Here is a 15,342-nt window from a genome sequence, read left to right as displayed (position 1 = left end):
GCAGGCTTTGAAAGGTGGCTGTGTATGTTTACCTTTAAGACAAGTAATTTTATGATATGTCTTTTATTTTAGAGCTAAACATAAAAGAGACTCGGGAATCAAGGCCAACTGCTGGAAATTGGCAGTGGTAGAGACTAGGTGAAAAAAATCCTGGGAGAAATGTGACCCAGTGAAGACATATTTGCCAAAAGCCCAAAATAAATCAGAAGACAGGTAGAAAAGTTTTATACATATATTCTAGATGTCTGAATTTTTTAAAGAAAGAAATAAAGACAAAGAAAACCCCCTTTAGGCTAAAGAATGTAAGAGCCACAGGATGGCAAGGCATACTATGAGGCACTGTCCTCCCCACAGGAACTGACAGTGCACTCATGACCCCATAGTGACTACAATGCCCCACTGAAGAAGACCCTCTGGGAAATGGGGGCAGGTAAGAGGGGTGTAAGAGGCTAACCCAATGGAAAGATGACCAATTTGCATTATGTTCTTCATTAAAGTGTTAAGCAAAAGAAAATTCTATTTAGCCAAATTGCCAACTCATACTCTGAGCCATTACATGCTCACAGGTGGAGGACAGCTTCCTTATAGTCATAGCACCTCCAAAGCACCTAATGAGCTCTCCTGAATCATGCAAGGGTGCTTTTGATAATGGACAGATGCTTGTGCCATCCTGAGACAAAACCCATAGGAAAAAAGAATAAGTTGTCATCTATCAGAAGACAAATACGTAAACTTTTGGACCTACTGGGCTGTCGCCCTCGTACAAGGAGAGTATGCATTTTGACTTTATGAACTTCAATGTTCGGATGAGGCTGAAGGGAATTAAAAAAAAAAATAGGCTTTACACTGTGAAACTTAAGTCACAACATTTTTGTCCCTTTACATCTAGTTTAACTCTAATATAGCAATGATGTCTAATGGAAAAAAGTATTCACATTAAGCCTTAAAAATTGAATTTCGACTATGGAATAAGTTTTATTTATTACAATACTGATGAAATTCTTTCTTTTTGTTTTTTTGTTTTTCAAGGTAAGGCCTCACTCTAGCCCAGGCTGACCTGGAATTCACTCTGTAGTCTCAGGGTGGCCTCGAACTCAGTGATCCTCCTCTACCTCTGCCTCCCGAGTGCTGGGATTAAAGGTGTGCACCACCACACCTGGCTTGATGAAATTCTTAAGGACTTAAGTAGAATAAAGTTAATATAAAAATGAAAAAAAAAACAATTTCTACTCCCAAATATTAGTGTTTTGGAGGCACTAAGGTGACAAGATTATTACTCTCCTGTGATATGGGAACTGTATGGGTATCAGGAAGAGAAAGGCACTATGATGGAGGATGAGAATTGAATGAAGGCTTATGACAAGTCAGACACTACCAAGCTTGTGTATCAGCTCATTTAATGACTCCATGAGGCATATGTGTTGCCTTCATTTTACAGATACGGAGGCTAAGACTCACAAAAGTAGAGTGATATATAAAGTGCCTGCTGTTAAGTGTGGGTTCTCAAGTTTGAACTCAGATCTGATTCCCTTTACAAGCAGAGTAAAGATAAAAATTTCATTTATATTTGGCTTGTTCTCTAATGCAAGACTCCAGTCACAGTAGCCTTATCTAGGGCCTATGGAAAGGTCATCCAATCCCCAAGGGAAGCATTTCAGCTCACCTCCCGTGTATCTTTATCTGGTATTAGTGTCTGGAAGAAGAGATGATGTACTGGAGGTCGTAAGAAGTACTTTAGTCTATGTAGGCAAGGCCTACTGTGCACCCCACCTTGTATTTGTGCGTGTACCCGGGAAGACCCAGGATTGGTAGACTCTGGCAGTGATTTCTCTTTTCTGGCTGGGGTTTCTGCAACAGAAAGCCAAGGAACTTTCTCTAAGGAATTTTCAGACTGTGGACAGGGGGAGTGGCTTGGAGAAGATGGAGCAGAAATATCCATAGGTATGTCATGATTCTGCACATCATTCAGGGAAGAGCCGGGCCTCCTGTGTGGTAAGCTCACTAAGTCTTGTGGAGAGTGTGGAACATTTCCTGGTAAATCTCCCACTGACTCTGACATATTGCTTCGCAAGTGTAGGGCATTGCTGGGTGGCTCTGGAATATCTACTGACTCTGACACACTTCTGAGTGATTGCTTCACATCTCCTGGTGACTGGGATAAATCTGTTGTTGTTGGTGGCACATCTCGCAATGATTGAGTAATGTCTTTAAGGTGTGCTGCATTCTGTGCGTAAGAGAGACTTTGAGGTGAGCCTAGGACATCTTGAGTATATGAGAGACTTTGAGGTGGGTCTGATACATCTTGTGGTAGGGTCACTGGGTGCTGAGGATGCCAGAGTAAGTTTTGAGGTGGGTCTGGAACATCCTGCAGTGTGCTCACTGGGTGCTGGGGGCATGGCAGATCTGGAGAGGAACACGGCACTTGTTGAGGTGGATGCGGCAAGGATTGGAACTGGCACTGCCCAGTTTGTGATGGGCACGACATAGCTCGCGGTGGGCATGAAGAGGCTCGTGGTGGGCATGAAGAGGCCTGTGATGGGCATGGAGACGCTCTTAGTGGGCATGGTAGGGCTTGCAGTAGGCATGGAAAGCCTTGAGGTGGGCAAGGCACATCTTGCTGTGGGCATGGCAAAGGTGCCCTCTGATTGCTGATGCTACCATTACTGCTTGCTGGGAAGAGGGAGCTCACTTGTGAGGAGAGCTGGAGGCTTGTCAAGAAGCTGAGGCCACCTTTGCATGGGGCTGAGCTACAATTTGGTACTGGTGGATAAATGGAGTCTTGATCCATGGCTGTAGGGGGTTGAGGGCCTTCAAATGTGATTTCTTCCACCAGATCCAAATCCACAGGGACACTGTTAATGATTCTCTGTGCTGCAGGCCGAGAGCTTCTGTCTACCTGAGTTTCCATCACATTTTTATCTGAGAGACTGGTACTTGTCTGGAGAATGGCTGGTTCCTTCTGGGAGGAAGTGACAGGCTCTAGTGTCAAGTCTAGAGTGGCAATAGGTCTGCTTTCTTCCTCACTTCTTGTCAGATCAATCACACAGAGTTCATTGCGATCTTTCGTCCTTGTTCTGGTTTCTTTAGTTAAGTCAATGAAGTCCTGTTGAAGATTGTGAGAAGAGAAGATTTAGAGAGGGGAATGTCAACTTTACCTGAGAAGACTTAAGTTTTAGCACTTAAGAATGAATAATCTCATTTCATTGGTAAGTTATATTCTTTTTCGGTGCTGGTGACTGAGCTCAGAGGTTTGTACATGGCTAGGTAAGTGTTCTATCACTGAGCTGTACCTCCAGACCCCTATGCCTATTCTATAGCATACGTATTCATTTATTTCCTTTGTTCAGTGTTTTGCTTTTGGCATAGGGATATTCCATCTGTCACAACTTGAAAGCAACCTTTGTTAGGAAAAAGCAAATGCAAGGATAATCAATAGAAGCTAATTAATATAAGATGATCTATGTACTACAAACATATTGAGTGTTTTGTCACTGGTGATGGAGGTCCCAAAGGTGTTTAGTCTTATCAGAGATGGTAACACACAAGTAGAAATAGATTCCTTAAAGCAAAAGCAACTGTACATTCATAAAAAAGGGAGAAAAGTAGGCAACTCAGCTTGGCAACTAAATTGTTATGAGACAGAAAATCTTATGCCATTGTGAAGATTTCTGGGAATTGGGAGGGCATTTCTAGGAATCAGGGAAGGAGAGTTTTAACAAAAGATGGAATGTTCAGAACCAACGTTGTAATGTGAAAAGAGGCACCTGCATGAAAGTGCAACTATAATGAGATCTCAGCCTGAACTTTTGGGTCTTTAAGACCCCTGCAGAGCACAGCTAAGGGAATAGTAGGAGCTGTGAAGACTTTATCCAGATAAGGCCACAACTATCAGGCTTAATATAGATGCCATTATCCTGTCTTCTTTTAAATTCGTGTCATTTTTCATATGGTATATTAAATTTTCACAATGAAATGAACAGTTTGAGGGGGCTATGCTCTTTACCTAAGGATAATACAGCTAAGTAGCAGAGGCAGACAGACACTCAAATGTCAAATTTCTCTGTTATGGTCTAGAAATGTATAATTTTATCCAATGTCATCATCTTAAAAAGACATTTTTTCATAACAATAAGGCCTATAAGAGCAATAGTGTAAGTCTGAGCTCTAACTATATTAATTACCTATTTCTTGGAAAATTGATCAGGCAGTTCACAAAACTCAATGATAGCCAGGTGTATGGCTATCAACCTTTCTTCCATGATCCTGAAATGAAACTGCTGTAGTCTCACCTGGTTGAGCACTACTGTTGTGGGTACATTAGGATCCTAGAAGTGCTACTGCTCCAACTAGAGCCAGCATGCTATTTCTCTCTTCTAAAATTTTTTTTTTAGTTCGCGTACAATGTAATGTGTTATATATGATGTCATATTTTCATGTGTATACATTGATACTTTCATATTTATGTTATATATTCATATACTGTTATATATATATATATTCATGTATGTATTGTCATATTTTCATATACACAAACTTTGTATTTTTTTGCTGCCCACCCCAATGCCTTCCCCTGACCACTTCCTCATCATCATTTGTTGGTACCTTTCTCCCTCAAGACAGGCCTTTCTACTGCTTTCATGCTACTTCTCTTAACAGACGTGATGGTAACCACTGCCAAGAGCACTAAAGCAGCACACAGGATTCGGGATGTATCAAGTTAAGAAGGTAGGATGTACTCAATGCTGAAGAACTGTTTGGTAAAATCTAATGCTTCACTCCTAGGCAATCATCACAGAGGCTTGCCTTTGATGACTTGCAACAGCTAGCTGAACTGAACTAACAGCTAAAAGACCACTCTGAAGGTCTGAACCTAATTTCGTTCCCACTGTTAACTGCTAAACTGCAGCAGCATTGGGCAGGGAGTCTATTTCAGTGGTGAGTATATGCCCAGCATGCACAAGGCCCTGGGTTTAGCCCCTAGCACATGGCCTACCTTGGTGAATCTTCTGCATGCATTTGGGAGAAAAAGCTTTATGCAGTTGTTAATAGTTCTGCAAATTCAATTAGTTCATTGTAGTTGATAGTATATTTTATATCCTTTTGACCACACCTATATATATCTTAATACCCTCCTATCACTCTCTCTTCTCCCACTAACCTATACCCTTTTGATTGAATCTCTTTCTCCCTCCCATCAGTTCCATCCTGTTTTTTAACAGTATTTATTATTATTATTATTTAGTTATTTTTTTAGAGAGAGAAACAGAGAGGAGAGAAACCCAGGGCCTCAGCCACTCCAGACGCTTATGCCACCTAATGGGCATGTGCGACCTTGTTCTTGCCTCACCTTTGTGTGACTAGATAACATGAGATCTGGAAACTAGCAAGCCCCCTTAATGGCTAAGCCATCACTCAGCTCCCCCCTTCTTTTGTTTTGTTTTTGGAGGTAGGGTTTCATTCTAGTACAGGCTGAACTGAATTCACTATGTAGTCTCAGGATGATCTCGAACTCATGATGATCCTCCCACCTCTGCCTCCCAAGTGTTGGGATAAAAGGTGTGTGCCACTATACCTGGATATTTTATTTGAGCGGGGGGGGGGGGGCAGGCAGGCAGACAGACACAGAAAGAGAAAAAAAGAGAGAATGGATATGCCAGGGCCTCCAGCCACTGCAAATTAACTCCATATGCATGCAGCACCTTGTGCATCTGGCTTATGTGGGTCCTGGCGAATAGAACCTGGGTCCTTAGGCTTCTCAGGCAAGTGCTTTAACCACTAAGCCATCTCTCCATCCCTGTCATAATTTTTTTAGAGAGAATTGGTGTGCCAAGGCCTCAGCCACTGCAATTGAACTCCAGACACTTGTGCCACCTAACGGGCATGTACGACCCTGTGCTTGCCTCACCTTTGTGCATATGGCTAACGCAGGACCTGGAGAGAAGTCAAACCTGGGTCCTTAGGCTGTGCAGGCAAGTTTGTTAACCACTAAACCATCTCTCTAACCCCTTAAATAAAATATGTTTTAAACAATAGAACAGGGGGCTGAGGAGATGGCTTAGTGGTTAAGGCACTTGCCTGTGCAGCCTAAGGGCTCAGGTTCAATTCTCCAGGATTCAAGTAAGCCAGATGCAGAAGGAGTTGCATGTGTCTGTTCATTTGCAGTGGCTGGAAGCCCTGGAATGCCCTTTCTCTCTCTCTGTATCTTCCTTTCTCTCTCTTGAATAAAATAAATATTTTTTAAAATATTTAATTAATTTGAGGGAGGCGGGAGAGAGAGAATGGACACACCAGGGTCTCCAGCCACTGCAAAAAACAACAACAAGAGCCGGGCGTGGTGGCGCACGCCTTTAATCCCAGCACTCGGGAGGCAGAGGTAGGAGGATCGCCGTGAGTTCGAGGCCACCCTGTGACTACATAGTGAATTCCAGGTCAGCCTGAGCCAGAGTGAGACCCTACCTCAAAAAAACAAAAAACAAAAAACAAAAACAACAACAACAAAAAAAACTCCATGTGCATGTGTCACCTTGTACATCTGTTTTACATGGGTATTGTGGAATCGAACCTGGATCTTTTGGCTTTGCAGGAAAGTGCCTTAATTGTTAAGCCATCTCTCCAGTCCCCCTGTCCTATTTTGATGTACCCCTTCCTTCGTTACTCATGATAACATGTTTGTTGGGCATGGTTGGGGGCTCTGGGTCACTGGAGGTTTAAGCAGGCCTGAGATGTCAGGCATGACTAAGGGTCCTGGACTCCAGAGGTTGCAGCAGGTTTAGACTCTGAGACCGGCAGAAGTGAGGTCGCTCCCTACCCCCAGCCTGGGGCGCCTCGACTTCCTGATAAGACTTTGGTTTCACTTTCCCCAGAGCCTTGTGACCTTTTGCCACTTTCCCAGAATGTCCCAAAATGCTAATGAGGTATCAGCCAGCAGTCTTAGCACAGCCAATCTCCTAATGACCCACACCCTATACCTCTTCCTGCCACTTAGACCATGTGACCCTTTCCCACTCACCTGGAAAATCCCTACATGCTAAGTAGGCATCAATAGGACCTTTGTACTAACTAATCCCCTTATGACCCGTACCTATCCGTACCTCTCCCCGCTCTTTCACTAACGCTTACAAACCCTGCCACCTTGCTGAAAAATTTATTAGCTCTAGGAGTTTTCTGGTGGAAATTTAGCATCTCATATAGAGAATCATGCCATTAGTAAACAAGGATAGGCTAACTTCTTCCTTTCCAATTTGTATCTTCTATTTTCTTTCTTTTGTCTTGCTGAACTAAGAAGTTAATTACTATGTTAAATAGCAGTGGATACTGTTTTTTAACAGTATTTATTATTATTATTATTTAGTTATTTTTTTATTTTTATTTTTTATTTTTAGTTATTTTTTTAGAGAGAGAAACAGAGAGGAGAGAAACCCAGGGCCTCAGCCACTCCAGACGCTTATGCCACCTAATGGGCATGTGCGACCTTGTTCTTGCCTCACCTTTGTGTGACTGGATAACATGAGATCTGGAAACTAGCAAGCCCCCTTAATGGCTAAGCCATCACTCAGCTCCCCCCTTCTTTTGTTTTGTTTTTGGAGGTAGGGTTTCATTCTAGTACAGGCTGAACTGAATTCACTATGTAGTCTCAGGATGATCTCGAACTCATGGTGATCCTCCCACCTCTGCCTCCCAAGTGTTGGGATAAAAGGTGAATGGATACCCTTGTCTTGTTCCAGATCTTAGTAGGAATGTTTTGAGTGTTTCCTCCATTTTTGGTATTATTTTGGCTATAGGCTTGTTATAATAGCCTTTATTAGGTTGAGATGCACTCCCTCCATCCCTAGTCTCATGTTTTTATCATGAAAGGATATTAGATTTTATAAAAAAAAAATTTTTGCATCTTTTGAGATGATCATATAATTTATGTCCATGTGTCTGTTTATGTGATGTGTATGCTTATTGATTTGTGGATGTTGAATCATCTCTGCATATCTGGTAAAATGCCAACTTGATTTAGGTGCATATTCAACAAATTCTTGATTTTAAAAAAATCCACTTAACTTTAATTTATTTTAGAGAGAGAGAGAGACAGAGGAGAGAGAGAGAATTGGCATGCTAGGGCCTCAGCTGCTGCACTTGAACTCCAAACGCTTGCACCACCTAGTGGGCATGTGTAACCTTGTGCTTGCCTCACCTTTGTGTGTCTGGCTTACATGGGATCTGGTGAGTCAAACATGGGTCCTTAGGCTTCACAGGCAAGTGCCTTAACCACTAAGCCATCTCTCTAGCCCATATTCTTGATTTTTGAATTTTCATCAAGGACATTGGTATAGCTTTTTTTCCTTTTTAAAATCTTTATTTAAAATTTTAAAATTTTTTAAAAATCTTTATTTATGTTTAATTATTTGAGAGACAGAGAGAGAAGGGATGGGCAGGCCAGGTTCTCTAGCCACTGCAAATGAACTCCAGATGCTTGTGTCACCTTGTGCATTTACTTTATGTAAGTACTGGGGAATCAAACTTGGGTCCTTAGGCTTTGTAGGCAAGCTCCTTCACTGCTACAGCCCTTAAAATTTTTTTGTATTATTTTTTAAGAGAGACAGAGAGAAAGAGAGAATTGGCATGCCAGGACCTCCAGCCATTGCAATCAAACTCCAGACATGTGCACCACCTTGGGCACATGTGCAACCTTGCACACTTGTGTCACCTTGTGTGTCTGGCTTATGTGGGACATGGAGAGTCAAGCATGGGCCCTTAGATTTCACAGGCAAGCACCTTAACAGCTAAGCCATCTCTCCAGCCCTTTTCTTTTCTTCTCTTTCTTTCATTTTGGTTTTTCAAGGTTGGGTCTTGCTCTAACATGTCTGGCCAGTTTGTATATTTTCTGGAGTTTCTCTTGTTGATATCTAGATTTGTTGTATTGTGGTCAGATAAAATACATGAAATTATTTTAATTTCCCCAAATTTGTTGAGACCTGTTTTATGTGCTAATATGTAATATATTTTAGAGACAGTTTCATGGGCTGCTCAGAAGAATGCATATTCTGTAGTTTTTGGATGGAATCTGTGTAAAGGTATGTTAAGTCCATTTGATGTATGGTGTTACTTCATTGTCTCTGTTTATTTTCTAGTTAGATGACCTACTTATTGGTGATAGTAGGTACAAAAGTTGCCCGTTATTATTTTGTTTGGATTTATTTTGAATTTATATCTCATAGATTTTTTTAATAAAATTTGATATACCTGTGTTCAGTATGCATATGTTTAGAGTTTTAATATCCTCTTGGTGGACTGATCCCTTAATCAGCATGAAGTGACTTTCTTTACCTATTCTGATTAATTTGGTTTGAAATCTATTTTTTCAAAGTCACCACACCTGCTTATTTCCTAGTTCCATTTTCTTGGAATGCCTTTTTCCATCCTTTTGCCCTAAGGTTGTATCTGTCTTTGATAGTGAGTTTCTTAGAGATAGCAAAGAGATGGATCCTGATTCCTGATCCAGTCTGTAAGTATATGTCTTTTGTTTAGGGAGTTAAGACCATTAGTATTATGATTGAAAATGTGTGTTAATTCCTGTCATGTTGATGTTTTATTGTCTTTGGTATGTTCTTGGTCTCCATTTGCTTAACAAGTATTCTTGTGTTGGTTATTGCTTTTTCCTCCTCTAGCTTCTTCCATACATCTATTCTTCTCTTCAATGGGAAGTATTCCACTCAGGATCCTCTGTAGGGTTGGCCTAGTGCTCATATATTCCTTTAGCCTGTTTTTACCATGCAAAGTTTTTCTTTCTTCAGCATGCCTCTTGTATTTGGGTGGGCATCTCTTTCCCTAGATTTGGGAATTTTCTTCTGTAATTTTATTACAAACATTTTCATTGCCATTGGCCTGAGGTTCTCCTTGGTCTTTTCAAGGTGTCACACATTTCTCTACATGTGTGCCACCTTGTGTGCACATGCAACATTACATGCTTATGTCACTGTGTGTCTGGCATACGTGGGACCTAGAGAGTCGAACATGAACCCTTAGGCTTCACAGGCAAGCACCTTAACTGCAAAGCCATCTCTCCAGTCCTGTGTCACTTTTAAAAACTTCTCATTGTTTCTAATTTATCCAATTTCTTTTCTTTTCTTCAAGGCCTGTTATTCTGTCTGCCACGTGGTGAAATTGTCCAGGAACATTTTGTTTAACTTATTGTGTTTTTCATTTTCAGCTTGGCTTTTCTTTTCTTTTTTAATTTTTTGTTCATTTTTATTTATTTATTTGAGAGTGACAGAGAGAGAAAGAGGCAGATAGAGAGAGAAGAGAATGGGCACGCCAGGGCTTCCAGCCACTGCAAACGAACTCCAGAAGCATGTGCCCCGGTTTATCTGGCTAACATGGGTCCTGGGGAATCAAGCCTTGAACCAGGGTCCTTAGGCTTCACAGGCAAGTGCTTAACCACTGAGCCATCTCTCCAGCCTGGCTTTTATTTTTTTTTTTTGAGGTAGGAGCTCGCTCTAGCCCAGCTGACCTGGAATTCACTATGAAGTCTCAGGATGGCCTTGAACTCATGGCAATCCTCCTACTTCTGCCTCCCGAGTGCTGGGATTAAAGAAGTGCACCACAATGCCTGGCCAGCTTGGCTTTTCTTCAGGATTTCTCTCTCTTTATTAAGTTCCTTTTTTTCTTTTTGGAGGTAGGGTTTCACTCTGGCCCAGGCTGACCTGGAATTAACTATATAGTCTCAGGGTGGCCTCAAACACATGACAATCCTCCTACCTCTGCCTCCCGAGTGCTGGGATTAAAGGTGTGCACCACCACACTTGGCTCAAGTTCCTTTTTTTTTTTTTTAGTTTTTCAAGGTAGGGCTTCATTCTAGCCCAGGCTGACCTGGATTTCACTATGTAGTCTCAGGGTGGCCTTGAACTCATCATGATCCTCCTAACTCTGCCTCCCGGGTGCTGGGATTAAAGGCATGCGCCACCACGCCCGGCTCAAGTTCCATTTTTATATCCTGGTTTGATTTTCTCATTTTATCTGTTTGTGTCCTCTCTGAATGTATTCAAGATTTTATTTATGCATTTATCCATGCCTTCTTCGAGGTTTTTATACATATTTATAATCATTCTTTTGAGCTCTTTGGAATTTCATCTAGGTAGCTAGGTGGTCCTCGGCTATAGGACTGGAATTTCTTGGGGAAGACATGTTTGGCTTGGCTTTTCATCCACTTGGAAGTAGTGCATTGCTCAGGTTTATTTGGCACATCTGTGTTACTTGGAATCATGCTTAATGTTTGTTTTCACTGGTCTTTGTTCTGCTTTGAGGTGCTTGGGGTTTAGTCTTAGAGGCACTTGGTACTTTTTTGTGGGTGGTCTTAATTTGATTGCAGCTAGGTTTTAATTTACACTTGGGTACTTGCTCAAATGGGAGATCACTGGTGGCCTTCCCTACCATGGTATGGAAGGGAGGATTGCTGAAGAGAATCTGAGTGCTGAAACAGCACAAATCCTCGCCTCCCTGGTCAGTGGTATGTACACACATGGTGGAACTAACAGGGAGATTGCAAGTGCTGGAATTTGAACACTAGACCCAATCACAATGTGACTGGGGAGAGTAAAACCTCATCAAAGTGCTAAGAATTGGCTATTGAGTGCTCAGCACTAAATGAGACACCTTAGTCCACCAAGGCTCAGGCAACTTTGTAGAAGGGGTAGTGGAAAGAATGTAACAGCCAAAAAAGATGGGGACAAGTGCTTTGGAATGCTGTCATCTGGGTATGACATGGTCATTGTGTTCATGACTTCAACCTGACTATCATTTTGACAATACTGGGCCCATCAACAACATTCTGTTGTGGATGGTAGAGGAGGGCATGTGGCCCCTATTACTCCCTGAAGAGTTGTTGGCCCATTCTGGAGGACCAGAGACATTTTCTTCAGTGGCATAACCACTGGTAAATTGCATGTGCTCTGGTAAATAACCCTAAACCTATGTTCATGCAGGCAACCCTAATTAAACTCAGTGGGTCACACACAAACACACAGACACACACAAAAAGACATAAAGTAGAAGAGGGACTGATTGGGAAGACGGGATTAATGGAAGTAGGTAGGGAGTGGGGATAGGAAAAGTAATAGGGGGATTATGTTCAAAATACATCATGTACATGCAAAGAATATCAAAAAAGGCAAAAAAGAATTTTGGTCTATTTATTATTGATATTGATTTTAAATCTATAGTCATGCCATGTTTTTGAATTTGTCCCACCTGTCCATTGTTCCTCTGGTCCTCTTACCCCACACCTCCCTTTATGTTAACCACATTTCTATGGCATTCCAATTAAATTCCTTTGTTGATATTCTACCTATCTCTTTTGAATTCCTATTAATTTTCTTGCTTCTTCTTTAAATTATATTTTCTGTGGCTGCTTTTGGGGTTACAGTATAGAAATTCAGTTTGTTCTAGTGTGCTTAGAAAAAACAAATTGGATTAGGAGTAAAAACATAGTAGCATTATAAAACTCTCCACCTTGGCTGGGCATGGTGGCACACGCCTTTAATCCCAGCACTCTTGGGAGGCAGAGGTAGGAGGATCATCATGAGTTTGAGGCCACCCTGAGACTTCATAGTGAATTCCAGGTCAGCCTGGGCTAGAAGTGAAACCCTACCTCAAAAACCAAAAAAAGAAACCTCTCCACCTTACACTGTACCTCACCTTATATTTTTGTTGTGTGTACGGGGTGCATGTGTACATGTTCACATGTGTGGGTACACATGTGTGGAAGTCAGTTCTTTCATCTTGTTTTACTGGGGGTAGGTCTCTTGTGATCCAGGGCTGTAAGATGTGGCTAGTCAGCATGCTCCTAGTTATTCTGTCTCTGTCTCCCGAGGGCTGGGATTATAGGGATGCTGCACACCCACCTGGCACGATGTCAATCACACATGCTTTGGGGTTGGTTCATATTGCTCCACACGTCTTTGTTGTTCTACCTAGTTGTATTCCATCTTCTTGCCTGCTCTATTTTGAAATTGAATGATTCTTACTGATCTGTCTTAAACTTCTTGTTCATTTTGTTAATCAGTTTTCAGTTTTCTGTTGAGTCTGGTTACTTTTTTTTCATAAATTTCAGCTATATTTTTGACTTTCCATTATACTGGAGGAGACACAGTTTTTCAGGTTCCATTTTCTTATTGAGATTTTTTTTCTTTCTTTTTAAATCTTTTCTTCTAGCATTTTAGTTATTTGAGAGAGAGAAGGAGAGAATGGGCACACCAGGGCATCCAGCTGCTTGCAAATGAACTCAAGATGCATGTATCACCTTGTGCATTTGGCTTACATGGGTCCTGGGGAACAGAACCTGGGTCCTTTGGCTTTGCAAGCAAGCGCCTTAATTGCTAAGCCATCTCTCCAGGCCCTCTGTTGAGATTTTATTTCTTTTTTGTTGTTTTAAAAAATCTTTATTTATTTTGAGAGGGAGAGAGAGAGAGAGAATGGGCATGCCAAGGCCTCTTGTTGCTGCATATAAACTCTAGGTACATGTACCATTTTGTGCATCTGGCTTTACGTGGGTACTGGGCAACTGAGTCTAGGCCAGCAAGATTTGCAAGTAAGCTCCTTTAACTACCAAGCCATCTCCCCAGCCCTGTCATGCTTCCGATGTTCTAGTGCAGAGCTTCTTAAATGTTTTCCACTCGTGGCCCCTTTTCACTTCAAAAACCTTTTATGCAACCTCAGGTAGGTATAAAGTAGGTATACAAATCAAACATTTACTGATAATCAATCATAAAGAAATTTATTTGCGTGTGTATGTGACTGTGAGCACGCATGTGCCACAGTGTGCATGTAGACAGTAGAGGACAGCGTTCAGGTGTCAGTCCTTTCCTTCTACTATGTTTTCAGGCAGGGTGTCTCATTCCCATTGTTCATCATTTTGTTTTCTGGGCTACCTGGTCCAAAGGTTTTCCTGGAAAATTCTCCTGCTTCAGCTTTCCTTCTTGCCATCCAGCATGCCAGGATTACAAAAATCCACCATGGGCTAGAGAGATGGCTCAGTGGCTAAGGTACTTCCCTGAAAGCCTAAAGACTGGGGTTTGGTTACCCAGTACCCACGTAAAGCCCAATATACGAAGTGGCACATGCATCTGGAGTTTGTTAGCAGTGGTTAGAGGCCCTGGCTCACCCATTCTCAATCTCTCTCTGCAGATAAATAAATAAAAATACATTTAAAAAAATCCACCACGGCTTCCAGCTTTCTATGTGTGAGTGTGATCTATATCCAGGTGCGCATGCTTGTGAGGCAAGTGCTTTTATCCACTGAGCCAAACTCCCCATACTAAAGATGATTTTATATTTAAATTTTTTTGTTTATTTTAATTTATTTATTTGAGAGTGACAGACAGAGAGAGAAAGAGGCAGAGAGAGAGAGAGAGAGAGAGAGAGAGAGAGAGAGAGAGAGAGAGAGAATGGGCATGCCAGGGCTTCCAGCCACTGCAAACGAACTCCAGACACGTGTGCCCCCTTGTGTATCTGGCTAATGTGGGTCCTGGGGAACCAAGCCTCGAACCGGGGCCCTTAGGCTTCACAGGCAAGTGCTTAACTGCTAAGCCATCTCACCAGCCCAAGAAATTGATTTTAAAACAATTATTTGGAATATCCATTATTTATTTATTAGTTATTACATATATTATTTATAATCCACTTATTAGAGACAAAAATCAAGTTGCATACTAATGAGATAAATATGCTTGCTTACTTTAGAGAAAGAATTAAATTTTGACTCGGGAGGCAGAGGTAGGAGGATCGCCATGAGTTTGAGGCCACCCCAAGATTACACAGTGAATTCCAGTTCAGCCCTATCTCAAAAAAAAATTTTTTTTAGCTGAATATTTGATATGTAGGAGAGGATATAGAGCTTCCTCAACACTTTTCATAGATGGCTGATATCTTCCTTTTTTTAAAAAAAACTTACTTGCAAGGAGAGAGAATTAATGAATATGTGTATATGCCAGGGCCTCTACAAATGAATTCTAGATGCATGCACCACTTTGTGCATTTGGCTTTACATGGGTAGTGGGGCACCTTTAGGGCTGGGCATGGTGGTGCATTCCTTTAATGCCAGCACCTGGGAGGCCAAGGCAGGAGGACTGCCATGAGTTTAAGGCTACCTAGGTCTACATCATAGTGAATTCCAAGTCAGCCTGGGCTACAGCAATATCCTACCTTGAAAAACAAAACAAACAAACAAACAAAACAACAAAAAAGCACCTTGAACCATTGAGTCATCTCCCTAGCCTTAGCTATTTTTTTTTTATAATTGTCAGTGTTGAGAATGCCACTTTGCATAAATACACAGTATAAAGTGGCAGTGGCAGAAGT

General features: G+C 41.6%; 1 protein-coding gene across 2 annotated transcripts in view; it reads right to left on the bottom strand.

The window, feature by feature from the left end:
- The window catches only part of Simc1 (SUMO interacting motifs containing 1), a 76,733-nt gene that overhangs the window by 42,270 nt on the left and 19,121 nt on the right, over positions 1-15,342 (bottom strand). For both annotated transcript variants that reach the window (XM_045153296.1, XR_006637783.1), the window contains exon 2: positions 1,664-3,103. In XM_045153296.1, coding sequence (XP_045009231.1) covers positions 1,664-3,103 — 1,440 coding nt within the window. The remainder of the gene's footprint in view (positions 1-1,663; positions 3,104-15,342) is intronic.

This window comes from Jaculus jaculus, chromosome 6 (assembly GCF_020740685.1).
Source record: "Jaculus jaculus isolate mJacJac1 chromosome 6, mJacJac1.mat.Y.cur, whole genome shotgun sequence".
NCBI lineage: Eukaryota > Metazoa > Chordata > Mammalia > Rodentia > Dipodidae > Jaculus > Jaculus jaculus.
The sequence above is the reverse complement of the archived record's forward strand: the minus strand, read 5'-3'. Positions and strand labels throughout refer to the sequence as shown.